We start from the raw sequence: 13,993 nt of genomic DNA, 5'->3' as shown, positions 1-13,993 counted from the left end.
GTCTTAAGAAATTTCAGATATGCCACATAGAATCATACAGTGAACAACACTATACAGCAACTACGTAAGTTAACACTGCTCCTATGGTTTCAAATCATTCCTATAGGGATTACTGCCCACATCCCTCCTTTCCTAAGCTCCAGAATATATTACCAATTACTAATATTCAAAACCAATTAATTTCTACTCTTTTACCATTCATATTCCTTGTACAACTGCTATATAATTATACTGAACATTTAACTTCTATCAGACATTATGTTAGGCACTTTATATTACCAAATTTAATGTTATGATAAAACCATCTTCAAAGTTACTCTCATCTCTATTAGGAAAGTCTTAGGAAGTTAAAATAAACTTGACCAAAGTTATACAGCCAATACAAAATGATGCTAAGAATCTGACTTTGGTTAAATGAAGAAGGAGGTCAGCGAATTCAGGTCTGACCCTGACTCTTTTGCAAGTCAACCACACTCAAAATCTCAGCATTTGATTTTGCTCTCAACTCTAACCCATTAACCTCAATCCAGTCATTATCTGACAACATACTCGATAGCAAGTATAGGAAATAGAGATAAGACAATCCCTGCTCACGAAGAGCCCAGTTTAGCAGAGAACACAGATTCATAAACAAGTGTAATACACTATTATAAATAAGCACAATGACAGAAGGACTCACTAGGGTCCCGTGTTGGCCAAGAAGAAAAAAAACAACAAAAGGGCAGAAAAGTCTCATACAAAGGCTGTCTTGATCAAGTCAGTTTTGCCAGAGCCATTTGGGAAGCAGGGCTTCCAAGAGCTAAAAACCATTAAAAATAATCCCCACTGGTTTTCTTTTGTTTTTATTATTTTTAACAGCAGCACTTGGGAAATTCCTACTATGGGCCAGGCCCTGTGAGAGCTTTTTCAATGAAATAGAAGACTGATTTTTTGTTTAAAAACTTAAGCTCAGAGGCGAAGTGATTTCCTAAGTTACAAAATAAATGGTAAACAAGATGCTATTCTACTCTTGGGAGGCCTGGGTGGCTCAGTCAGTTAAGTGTCTGCCTTCAGCTCAGGTCATGATCCCAGGGTCCTTGGACCAAGCCGCCTCCCTGCTCAGCAGGGAGTCTACTTCTCCCTCTCCCTCCAACCCCTGCGCCCCGCCCTGTTCCCCCACCCCCCTCCGGTGCTAATAAATAAAATAATATTCCACTCTTAACAGGCTCCTAGTTATTTCTAAAATTACGTTACCTTCTCTCTGGTCTACATTCATGATCTCTGTCCCCCGCTTCAAGGACTATCTAAATGTCTTATTAGGCCTCTTCATCTTTTGCCTTTCTCCACTCCCATCTAGGGTTTATACTATTGCCATTTCTTCCTGAAGTACATTTCTACACTTGATTTTAGCCAAAAGGCCGAGAAGCGATCCTGAAGTACATTTCTGATGACACTTTCCAAAAGAAATCTTCTGAGTACAGAACAATGTCTAAAATCTTTAGAGTAGCAATCAAACCTTCTTAATCTAGCTGTATCCTGATTTTTCACCCTTATTAGGCCCCATCAAAGAAAAACCCTATCTTCCTATTTAATACTTAGTGCTTTCTAAAGAAACCCTGATTTTTATTTGTACCTCTATTCTGTGAGGAATGTCCTTTCCTCATTTATCTCTACCTATTAAATGTCAGTGCCTTAGTGAAACCATCCCAGACCCCCCCAATTTAGAATTCATTTTCGCCACAGCACTCTTATTGACCGTTTATGGCAACATTTTATATTTTGTATGAATTACCTGCTTCTATACAACTCCCAATTTATTATTTACTTGAGAGCAAAAGCCATGTTAGACTAGACAGCTTTATATCTCTAGTCAGTGAACTAGTCAATAAATGGAGTTCAAATGTGGGAACTGAGTCTACCAAAATTTGAAAGTTTTAAACTGCTTTGGAAGACAAGTACTATCATTTTAGATGAGCGATTCTCAACCAGGAGTGGTTCTGGGACATCTGGCAGTATCTGGCAACACTTCTGGCTGTCAGAGAGGGGGAGAAGAAAGATAATGGTCTCTAGTGGGAAAAGCCCAGGGACGCTGCAAAACAGCCAACAATGCACAGAACAGCCACCCACCTCCAAAGTCAATAACGCTGAGATTAAAAAACCTTTTAGATTAGTTCATCACTGTTAATATTACAGAGAATTCCAAAAGAGACAATACTTAACTCCATTATTGTGTGGACAGTGGTTTCCTTGAAGCAGACTAATAAAGAGCTACATATATCATGGGCGCCTGGGTGGCTTAGTTAGTTAAGCATCCGACTCTTGATTTCAGCTCAGGTCATGATCTCAGGTTGTGAGATCGAGCCCTGCATCAGGTCCCATGCTCAACTCGGAGTCTGCTTCTTTTCCCTCTCCCTCGGCCCCTTTCACCACCACCCCCATGCACCTCTCTCTAAAATAAACAAACCTTAAAACAAAACTACACAAATCATCTTGATCATGTAAAACTTACCTTTTCTTTGCCTTTATTTGGGCTAGTGGTTTTAGGGTTGGAGAAAGTGGCTTCTTTTTCTACAGTGCCCAAAAAACGATGATCTGAATGGGAGTGGAATGAAACCGTGCCCTTGGGAAGCTTTTTAATCCTAACAGCATGATTTCTTTGGGCAGAGAGCATATCCTACAAATGATAAACAAAAGTAACTTTAAACTGAAAAATGAAGCACCAAAAAAACCATCCCATTCTTTTCTCAAAAACTACTCACAGGAACCACAGTAAACTCTACTTCATCTGCAATATGGAGCTGGTTCCCATCCAGAATTTCACTGAAGTGGAAGAACATACGAGCATCACGATCCACACACTTGATGAAACCAAAACCATCTCTCACGGCAGCAATGACACCCTGAAATCCAGATAATATTTTCACTGGCTGTGAAGCTTGTCAAGAAAACAACACTCAACTTTGGAAGCATCAAAGTTGAATTCATTAGGAATTCTCTATATTAATGACCCAAATTCTGTATCTACATTTTAATTTCTCCATTTAAATACAAACTCATTGCTTTCAGTCTTTCAGTAAATTAACCTCTAAGCAATTGTGTGAGATGCTACTCCTTGGCCGGTATGCACAGAAAAAACTATCGCATTGGAAAGTAAACATGCACACAATGTATTCCTTTTAATTCTCAAATCTGTGAACTCGGTATTATTACCGTTTTGCAAGATGAGGAAATTCAGGCTGAGGGAGGTTAAGCAGTTTGTCCAAAGCACACAGCTAAATAACTGGTAGACTCGAAGATTCCAAATAAGGCCCAAGCTTTATGACAACATCCAGAAATTTTAAAAATCTATACACTAATACTTCAAATACTTCCGAAGTCAACTAAAAGCAACTTTTTAGTCTCTATCTTAAAAAATTTTATGTGAGTTTAGGCACAGGAAAGGCTTAAGATTTAGGTCTAAAGGATAAATACAGGAAGTCATTTTTTATTTCTCACGCCCCCTTTTACTAAATTATCAGCTCTGTGAGGGGATTATATCCAGAGTTAACTGGCACACGGCAGGTACTCAAATGTTTACTGAGACAATTATTATCAACCTACCAATGACTTATATATTGCATATTGATTTACATCATTACTGATGATGATTCTATAACCAGTTCTGAATATAGCACAAACAATATTCTGACATTTAATCCTTGCTATATCTTAATGACAGCCAAGATACTCTACGATGTAGTCCATACTATAAAAAGCAAAATAGATGCTACCTGAGAAGTTCTTAAAAAAATCATTCATTTGGTTCTCAAAATTTTTAAAGTTAAAAGCACACTGCAAGTGTCAAATAAGATCAGATCTCCAAAGGTAAATGTTTAAAGTTCCAAGAAACTTAAATTTCCACTGAATGTACCCAGTTCCACTGACAGCACTGAGATACACAACACGTTATGACCCCCAACAGAACTATGAATTACATCTGAGAAAGTTAATTTATGAAAACCAAGCTTGTAAAATACATTTGGAAACAATTCTGGTACATGTCATTTCTGGATTTATATCCATTTAAAAGAATTTGCAAAGCCCAAAAAATCCAAAACCTATTTAACTCTGTTTTACCCAGTGTTTACTAATTATTTTATGGAACAGTTTGGGAAAATCTACTTTCTACAATGATAGACTTGAATTTTCTCAGTCCGGAGAATCACCGACTCTCAAAAGATCTTAGAAATCATCCTGTACACGTTTCCTTTTCTAAAACTTTTTCAGGGGCACCTGGGTGGCTCAGTTGGTTAAGCAACTGCCTTCGGCTCAGGTCACGATCCTGGAGTCCCGGATCGAGTCCCGCATCAGGCTCCCTCCCTGCTCAGCAGGGAGTCTGCTTCTCCCTCTAACCCTCCCCCCTTCTCATGCACTCTCTCTCAAATAGATAAATAAAATCTTAAAAAAATAAAAATTTTTCACATCTACTCCAAGATAACTGGCAGAGTCAGATATCAAACCCAGACTGACTCAAACATCTGTGTTCTTAATCCCTTAACAAGGTAACTGCCCAATGTCGTCATTACCTTAAAAACTCAGTACAGCATTACAAATTTGAATATACCATTGACCCCCATGATGAACACAAGTATCAAATAATATCCAACACTTACCATCTCTCTGGCTTCATTAGTGAACTGAAACGTATTTGATAGAACTTCTATGTTGGTTGCTCGTTCTAATTTGTCACGTCGGTCTGTTGAAATATTAAACCTAACATGGTCGCCTTCCAGCAGGGTCACCTTGGATTTTGTATCTTTGTCTCCAAAGGGAAGTTCTTTAGGAATCACAAAATCAACTTTGATGCGTCCTGGCAATGGGTCATTCTGATGAGAAGGAAAAACTATTTTAGCTGGAGATTTCTCATCCTTCCTAGTTCTAAGTCAAACAAGAAGAACACACAGCAAACCCATGTTATTTATAATAAACAGTTCCCTACAGAGAAAAAAGATGTTGATAACATAAGTCCAATTTGAAAGCTGTGTTCTATGGTCACATGATACAATCATAAAATCACAACACTGCAGTTAAGAACCTCCACTCTGACACAAAGATATTTTATTTAAGGAAAAGAATTTCAAGTCTTTTATGTTTCACATTTCTTTAGCAATGACACCACTAGTCTCCTCTCCTCACCTTACCTCCCACACAAATGAAAACAAATGCGGGGGCGGGGGGCCTAGGAGAGAACCCCAATAAACATACACCCAAACTGGTTTTCCAATTTAACCAGCAGTTTTGTCCCTTTGTCCTTATCACCCAGTAAAAAATAAAACATATTCGTGGATACATCACTGGTTTCTCAGTTTAATTATATATATATATTACACACACACACACACACACACACACACAATTGTTCCACCATCATAAAATTACATTAATCGAGTAAAATTTCTGTATACCAAATTATTCTACTACTGATGAGACAAAAGAAAATGCTCCTGAAAAAGACTACTTACCTGGTTTTTACTGGGTACTTTTGGGATTACTTTGGTTACAGTTCCTTCAAAATGTTCAATACTGATATCTTCAAAAATGACTGTTCCTTGAGGCAATAGTCTGACATCTGTTGCAACTTCTTTACCCTAAATCACAAAAGGGGGGGAATCATTTCAAGTGTTTTCTAAAAATTTAATTCATTTCTGATCTTAAAAGAAGGCCAAAGATCAAGTTAGTCAACTATCTTACATTTCTGTCCTTGATTGTGAATTCCACGTCATCTCCAGGCTGTAGGGTTTCTAAGTCACCCTTAAATTCACTATAGTGAAAGAATATCTCTTTTACAATATCACCTCTTTCAATAAAGCCAAACGCCTCCTAAAGACAAACAAGCAAAACCCAAAAAATAATAGGAACGTTAGGTACTTTTAAGTGTACATACTTATGATTACAATTTGCAATCAATAAGCCTTTTCATAAAATTATACTGTACCGGAAACAATATATTTGGTTAGGTCTAATATTAACAGTTATCAATTACATGGCCCATTTTAAAGAACATAATGAATTAGTAACCAAGGAATTTTAAGCGATTTCTTCTGATGTTAACAGTGAAATATTTTTAAGGGGAAGATAAGGAGAAAAAACAAAAGGTTCTTGGATACTAAAAGTAGTCAAAGAAAAAAACCTCAAGTTTCTCATATTTGATGACACTTACCTTCATGGCACAAACTACTCCCTGACAGCGGGCTTGTTTCTTTTTCAACAGCATAATATTACGAGCACTTACAGCACCAGTACTAGAAAGGAATAATTGGGTGGGGTGGGGGGGGGGGAATTGAAGAGGGGTGAAAAATGCATTGGTTTGGTTAGGTATGATGAGTCCAGAGAAACAAACTAGTTTTCTGAGGCCTCAAGAATTTTATGTCAACATGAAGAGCAAATGTAGTTTAGGGCACATGATCCTTTTCATATGGCTTCATATGTAAAGGATTTTTGCTCAAATTCCCTAGCCTTCTAAACTGGACACACACGTATGTACCATTTTCCTCTTAGACTCTTAAAAGAGTATCATGGACACTCTATGCTTTTCTATTGCAACAAAAGAAATAAAATCACAAGTTGAATGCAACCAAAGATGGGGAATCTAAAGTTTTAGGAAGGTCATTTCTTGGATAAACATTTGAGTAGATATTATATGCTACAAACAAAGGTACTGCGGATACAGAGATTAGTAAGAGATGGTCCCTGTTTTCAATGAGTGCTGAATTTAGTAGCTATCCCATCAATTATTTCTGATTAAACAGCCATAAAAGAAAGCTGAGTAAATGCAGTGATTAAAGGAGAAATTTTCGACACTCTAAAAATGACACTCACCTTCAAGGAAAACCAATTAGGCACCACATATTACCCTGTCCCCATCTTTGAGCAGCAACAATGTGAAACTGACTTCATTTTAAAGATGGTACAGACTGTTGGTGTAGTTGTTTTAAGAAAAGCTGCAGACTAAGCAATTACTTCCCTTAATTTTTCATGGACAAACTATAACCCAATTGTGCTTTTTATTTCAAAAATTAACAGGATAATGAAGGCACTGGAAAAATCCTACTTGCCTTTACAACTTAACTACAGTGAAAGGCTTTAGAGCCAGACTGGGGTTCAAATATCTGCTATTTCAAGGCTCTATGACTTCAGGCAAGTCACTTTAACTTTATGAGAACGTACCTCAATTTTACAGATGACATCAGGTGAAGCTGTTCTCAGCTGTTCTCAGGATTAACTAAATACATAAAGTATTTAGTACAAGTGCTTGACACACACAAACTTAATAAATGTTAAATAAAGCCCTTTCATTGGCTCCACCTTTAAACTCAAAGCCCTATTCCTGCGCTTCCGGAGATCAGATTGAGGCCTTTAGACTGGAACTAGTTACATACCGACCAACTCAATCTGAGTCCTTTTATTTTTTAAAGATTTATTTATTTAAAAGACAGACCGTACACGCAAGAGAGCACGTACGGCGGGGGGAGGGGCAGAGGGAGAGGAGCAGGATCTCAGCTGGGCACGGAGACTGACATGGAGCCTGATGTGGGCCCAGACCCTCTGATCACGACCTGGGCTGAGATCAAGAGTCCGACACTTAACCAACTGAGCCACCGAGGCGCCCCTCCATCTGATTCCTTAAAACGAATAGACTAAAGTCTTACAAGAGGTAAGGTTCAGGGCTAATAATTCTGTACATGCTCTTGGGACTTTGCTTTCTCTGTCCTGTTGGAAAGTGCATTCCTAGCATTTTTTCCAACTTCCTTTTAACTTCCTTCTGTACTCTTATAATTAACCCTGGGGGCACCTGGGTGGCTCAGTTGGTTAAGCGACTGCCTTCGGCTCAGGTCATGATCCTGGAGTCCTGGGATCGAGTCCCACATCGGGCTCCCTGCTCAGCAGGGAGTCTGCTTCTCCCTCTGACCCTCTTCCCTCTCGTGCTCTCTCTCTCTCATTCTTTCTCTCAAATAAATAAAATCTTTAAAAAAAAATAATAATTATCCCTGGACTTAACTACACTTTCCTTAAACTGCTTATGCTGATGAATTTCACAGCTATATATCCTGTCTATTACTAGCTTGTTTCAGACTTATACATACAACTACATGTTCAGTAGCTTCACCTAGATATACCCAGACACCTCAAAGTCAAAATGCCAAAATAAGTAGAATTCTCCCACACTTAATACTTTCTTCTGTATCTTCTTAGTCTGGTTAATAAGATCACCATCTGCCTAGTAGCCAGAGAAGTGGCATTTGGGACTCCCCTCTCATTAATTCCAATATACCCCTCTACCTCATCAATCACAAAACTTGATTCTATCTTCTCAGTGTGGCTTGACTTCCCCACCTGACCACCCCTGGCCTAACCATATTAGTATGTTAGATCTTCATCTTGCATATTAACTCTCATGTCACTGCCTGGTACTCCTACTGTCCAAATGTCTACCATCTCCATGACTTTCAATGATCTAAACTGATCACACCTCCATCCCTGCTTCCACCCACTTAAAATCCTTCAAAGAGTCCTAGGACTATGGGATAAAGCTCAAACTTCATCTTCCGATGATTTAGTCAATTCAATCAACGCAAACTTTTGGCCATTTCCTCAAAATGATACTTCTACTCAGAATGCTTTTTCACCCCCTCTCATCTCCCTAGTGACTTTATACCCTTCCCTCAAAACTTCTGACTTCTGAAACAGCTCTTTGAAAGCTCTGACCATATTTTAATTATATTCCTATTTTTGACATCTGCACAGTGCCCATCATAGAATAGACCCTCAAATGCTTAATGAAGTTTAAAAGATCATGAAAATTATCATTAAAATTATCCACATTTACAAGTTAGGTTTTTAACTCATTTCAAATTTCTTCTTCTTATTGGAGGGGGTGGACAAAAAAACAAAAACAAAAAACCCCAACTTAAGTAGAAAAAAGAACTTACTGTTTATTGTTATCAATTACAAAGTTTATTTTATCTCCAGTTTCCAGCTGAACATTCCCTTCGACATCTTCAGGGGTGTAAGTCAGATAAAACACTTCCTGTGAATTAATAAATTATTATTACTATATTGGCAGGATGCACAGAGTTCTCTGTATACTGTGATTTACTTCATTAAATACCTCTTAAACTGGCATTTTAAGCCAAATTTCTTAAAAATGCTTTATAACAAGTACATCATTTTATTCATATAAACACACACTTCCCCTCCAAGATGCTGATGACTTCTGCGAGTCCACAGCTGAGCAGCAATCCAACTTCAAAAAGCTTACACACGTGGAAGCATTTGCCCAGAGACTGTAGTTACATTTCAAAAAAAACAATTTTTATATAAGGCATTCCAAACAAAAAAGATGGAGTTAGTGCTTAAAAAGAACCAGAAAAAAAGATCCCCTCCCACAACCCCCAAAAAAGCGAGTAAAAGGAACATTTTACCTTAATGTTCTAACTAAGGTCACACTTGGGCAAGCTAAGACACTTGGAAGTCCTAAGGATTTTTTCTTTTTTAAGTTTTTGATTATGCTGCACTCGAAAGCCTCTTAGAAACCAAATTTAAAACTGAATTTATCAACTGCAGCTTACGTTTTCTATTTTGAATTTTAAAGTACGCTTATAGATCACATGGTGGATCAGGCAAAGGTTTAAGAAAAATACACAAGTTTACCCCATTACGTTCGTAGCATACACTCCCTGTTGGACTCTGACCCGGGGCAGCTGGAGATTTACTCTCTAAGTTGTGAGGAACAGCGCACACAACCTACCAGTCAAAAAAAAAAAAATTTCCATTGCTAATCATTTCAGGAGCAGCACTGTGCAATATTAACTGAATTTTAATATCCTCTATACTATACATAGGGATGCATTTTAGTATGATCCACAAGAGGATGTCATGCTGCCAATTTTCAAACTTACAGTACGTAAACTGACTGTAAGTACAGACTTAGGGTTATATATAAAAACCCAAATCGAGTCTTGACCATATTTTATATTGAGGTCAAGAAATGCCAGTGCTTCTGATAGAATTTTAAAATAATAATCTTTATATACTATAGCTCTCTTGCGTGCAAACTGAGGAGATGGGGAGAATCTTCCTTTTCTAATGTGAAAGATATGCAAATGCAGGGCCCTAAGAAAACACAAAGCATCAAAGCCACTAACTTGTCCATTTATTCGTTCTTCAGGAAGGATTTCTGGTTTTATCTTCACCAGTTTAACAGCAATGGGTTTCCCAGTCCGCCGGTCAGATGATACTTCAAATTCAACATCATCTAAAATAAAGTAAGTATCGTATTTGTTGGACTAATTTTGACAAAATAGTATCTCACTTTCAAGCCAAACTTAACGTAGCATTTGAGTTGCTATAGACCGGTGATCTCAAAGTGTGGCTCCTGGACCAGCATCAGCAGCATCACCTGAGAGCTTAGAAAAAATGCAAATTCCTGGGCCCCACTCCAGACCCATTGAAAGACAAACTCTAGGCACCAGGTACAGCAATTTGTGTTTAAACAAGCTTTCCAGGTTATTCTCATACATACTAATGCTTCAGAACCACTGCTTTAGACGAAGACAGGAATACCTTAGTCTTAATTTTCATAGCATTTACATATACTGCAAATGAGGCAATATAAAGATCATGACTTTTGGCAAGTTTTCTTTTTTCTTAAGCTTCTCTGTACCTCAGGTTTCCTCATCCACAAAATAAGGATTAACCAAAATAATGCTCTTGTAGGGTTTAGAGTATTAAGTATGCAAATACTCATGTTAACTACTGTTCTGACTTTCCCCCCAAAGATATTTTAAAAAACACACACTGAGACCTTATAATTTCAGTCTTCTACTAACCCATACATTTTCATATGTGGAAGTGATTTCTATGGTGTAAGCCAAGATGAACAGTCTAAGTGGTGACTTTTTTTTTTTTTTTCAGGTACTACCAAAAGTATTACCTGGTAAAACAGTCAAAACTAACATTATAAAAGTTTAATATTTTCATTGGCTTAAAATCTAATATATAACTAATGTCATGAATATAGAGAAAAATAATTAGATCTTCCAAGTATCTATTTAAAAAAATATTAAAAAAAATTCAATCTATCTTTAAAAGTCAGTGAGTCTTTCATCCCCCAAAAGACACCACACCACAAGAGAAATCAGAATTCTGCTGGTTTATGGAGACACAACTCTGTAACTGGGACAACTAAAAGGCCAAAAATATAACACTGTCTTGAGCAAGTTGACATGCAAGAGAAATGTGTGATGAATTATTTTAAAAAGGATAATCAATGACAGATTACCTCCTACTTTTAAGTCCTGCAGGTTGCCATTATACTGTGAACAGTGGAAGAAAAGTCTAGCTTGACGTTCTGAACACTGAATAAATCCGTAAGAGGTTAGCAGTTTTTCAATAACCCCAGTTTCACGCAGTGCTGCTGAAGTACCATTAGGGTACCCATTGTGTCCATTGTTATGGAGAAGGTTTGGATCAAAGCTCATCTGTTTTAAAAAGAAAAAGAACTTAAAATATTCAGATCTGGACATTATCTTCATAGCACAGTAAGTCCAATTAACAAATCACTAAATTTTTAATGTAAAAAGGCAAAGAAAAGTAAAGGGAAGTTTATGGGATTTTATCACTGATATATTAATTTAGCTAATAAACCATTTCAGAAGACATAATTTCATTTATTTTAGGGAACTGGCCCAACTTATGGTAGATTTTCACTTACCAGCAAAGAGCAACTACGTAAGTAAAAGCTGCTTTTATGTTAACTTTAAATTACTAAACAGTAATTTCAGAGAAAGGTAAGGGATATCCAAGGGATGGCAACCCAAACTACCAGAACACTTCCTTGAGAAATTAAAATCGACTTTGAAACTTAAATAGAAAGCTTAATACTATTTGGTAAGCCATGCATCCGAAAGCAATTATTTAAATTAGTAGAGATGAAAACAAAAGAAACTTTGTATGCAATACTTATTTCAAACTAGAAAATATCAGAGTAATGCATACTTAGATTCTTCAATGGAAAACAGGCCAAAACAGTGAGTTGGAAAACAGGATTTTTCTAAGACAAAACTCCAAGACAACAAAAGCTCTTCAAATCTGAAAATTTTTAACCATTTCACAGGTATATTTAAAGAAATCTTTTCATCCATTTCAGACACTGATGAAATCTCTAAATACTGCCATTTGCTTCTATGATCACATAAAGCAAAACAGAAGTCTTCAGTGAAAACTGCTATTTAAATACAATGCAGTGGAGCCTGTTTACATCAAATACTGTATCACATTCGATATTTCACTCTACGTTGAGTAAAATTATAAAAACAAATTATTTCATTAATGTAAGTGATGAATTAAAGAGGACAAAATCCCTAGCAAAGGTTAGGTCTGTAACTAATTTACTATGACAGCAACATATCCACATCGTTACTAGTTTTAGACCCTTTCATTGAAAATTTGACTTATTAATAAGCATTTTAAGTGTGAATTTGGCATTACTAATAAAAATATTTGTCACTAGGAAAAAAAAGAATGACAAATTCTAAAATAATAAACCCTTGGGTTTCCCAACAAAGGTTCAGTGTATAAGATGGCCAGATCAAAGCCATCCAATCTGTAGGTGGTTAAGTTCTAGTTCTTTCATGCTAGACATTGCTCTGTTTACCATGTATTAACTCATTTAATTTTTACAAAACCCACGAGAAAGTAGTATTATCACCATTTTATACCAATGAGGTAACAGACACAGAAAGGTTAAATGACCTGCCAAAGTCAAATGGTAGAGGATTCAAACTAAGAAGGCCTACCTCTACAATTTGACTCTAAACTAGGGCTTCCCAAACTTCAACTACCTGGCAATCTGGTTAAAATACAAAATACTGATGTTAGTGGGGGCAGGAGTTTTGAGATTCTCTACTTCTCACAAGCTCCCAAGGTTAATACCAATGCTTTAGATTTTTGGACTCACTTTGAGTAGCAAGACCCTAAACTACTAAATTTATCTTTTCTGATTCAAGATGAAGGAAATGCCTAGGGAAGTTAGAAAGTGAGTCTGCAGGTTATTTCAACCGAAGTGAGCGGCCCTCTTAAGTCATGCTCTTAACACAAAGCAAAATAAGCTGGGACGACTGTTTTCCTGACTTACAGATCTTTGATACGTGGGGGTCCTCTTTTGTTTTTTAGTCCCAGATGAGGTAGAAGACGAAGATAAAGGTAAAGAATGTGAAGGAGGGGTTGCAGGAGGGGGATGAGAATCTGATGATGATACAGTAAAAGTGTTGTCCATCTCAAACAGCTGTGATAACATAGCACAATGTTTGTAACTATGATCAAGAACAATTTAACACACACTTCAACTTCTTTATCTTTTCAGATTTACAAGTAGGTTACTTCAGCAAATTATACTTCATTCAGATTTCTATTGACGAAAGAAATTAAGGCGTTAACATTAAAAGGTCAAGCTGAAAGGTATTTTTAAAAATCCTTTTACAATCCCAAATCCCCAACATTTACAATTCTTTAAATGCCATCAGGATTCTCTGGCGGTTGCTACAGTGATACAATTCAGCCCAATTTCTTCTCAGTGTCTCACAACTTTACAAATAATCCAAAATTCTCTATCAACTTGTCTCCCCAGAGTACACACAAGATAATCCAATGGGGTATGGGAAGAAAATATTACAACTATGTATTTTGTCCAGAGATAAAACAGCTTTTATAAATAAGTACTTTCAGAGAGGACTCACTGAGTTGGTACGTTAGATCACATCACATACCACACACATTACTTAGGTGGTCTGAGGGAAGGGTGAGGAAGAAGTTGGCAAGTGAAGCCCTCATTAATTAACTTACTTTCAGCATATTACAGTTCATATTTGCCCAATTAAGTGGACAAATTTAGCTATCTAGTTTAAACTGCCCTCAAACACAAATGGTTGAAAAAGACTGCTGCAGAAGAAACAGAAGATAATGCTAAATAAGGCAA

At 36.9% G+C, this 13,993-nt stretch overlaps 1 protein-coding gene across 2 annotated transcripts in view; it reads right to left on the bottom strand.

Moving 5' to 3' along the window:
• The window catches only part of CSDE1 (cold shock domain containing E1), a 40,231-nt gene that overhangs the window by 10,312 nt on the left and 15,926 nt on the right, over positions 1-13,993 (bottom strand). The window contains exons 3-12 of one of the 2 annotated variants that reach the window (XM_028101929.2): positions 11,300-11,498; positions 10,164-10,273; positions 9,670-9,762; positions 8,949-9,046; positions 6,179-6,260; positions 5,710-5,838; positions 5,481-5,606; positions 4,632-4,844; positions 2,739-2,879; positions 2,489-2,653 (exon numbers count right to left, since the gene is read on the bottom strand). In XM_028101929.2, coding sequence (XP_027957730.1) covers positions 2,489-2,653; positions 2,739-2,879; positions 4,632-4,844; positions 5,481-5,606; positions 5,710-5,838; positions 6,179-6,260; positions 8,949-9,046; positions 9,670-9,762; positions 10,164-10,273; positions 11,300-11,498 — 1,356 coding nt within the window. The remainder of the gene's footprint in view (positions 1-2,488; positions 2,654-2,738; positions 2,880-4,631; positions 4,845-5,480; positions 5,607-5,709; positions 5,839-6,178; positions 6,261-8,948; positions 9,047-9,669; positions 9,763-10,163; positions 10,274-11,299; positions 11,499-13,993) is intronic. The other variant, XM_028101930.2, reaches the window with a different exon arrangement.

This window comes from Eumetopias jubatus, unplaced genomic scaffold (genome assembly GCF_037043125.1).
Source record: "Eumetopias jubatus isolate StellerSeaLion01/CBP00866 unplaced genomic scaffold, mEumJub1_p1.0 scaffold_4, whole genome shotgun sequence".
In the NCBI taxonomy this organism is placed as follows: Eukaryota; Metazoa; Chordata; class Mammalia; order Carnivora; family Otariidae; genus Eumetopias; species Eumetopias jubatus.
Note: the sequence above shows the minus strand (reverse complement) of the source record. Positions and strands in the feature narration are given on the sequence as shown.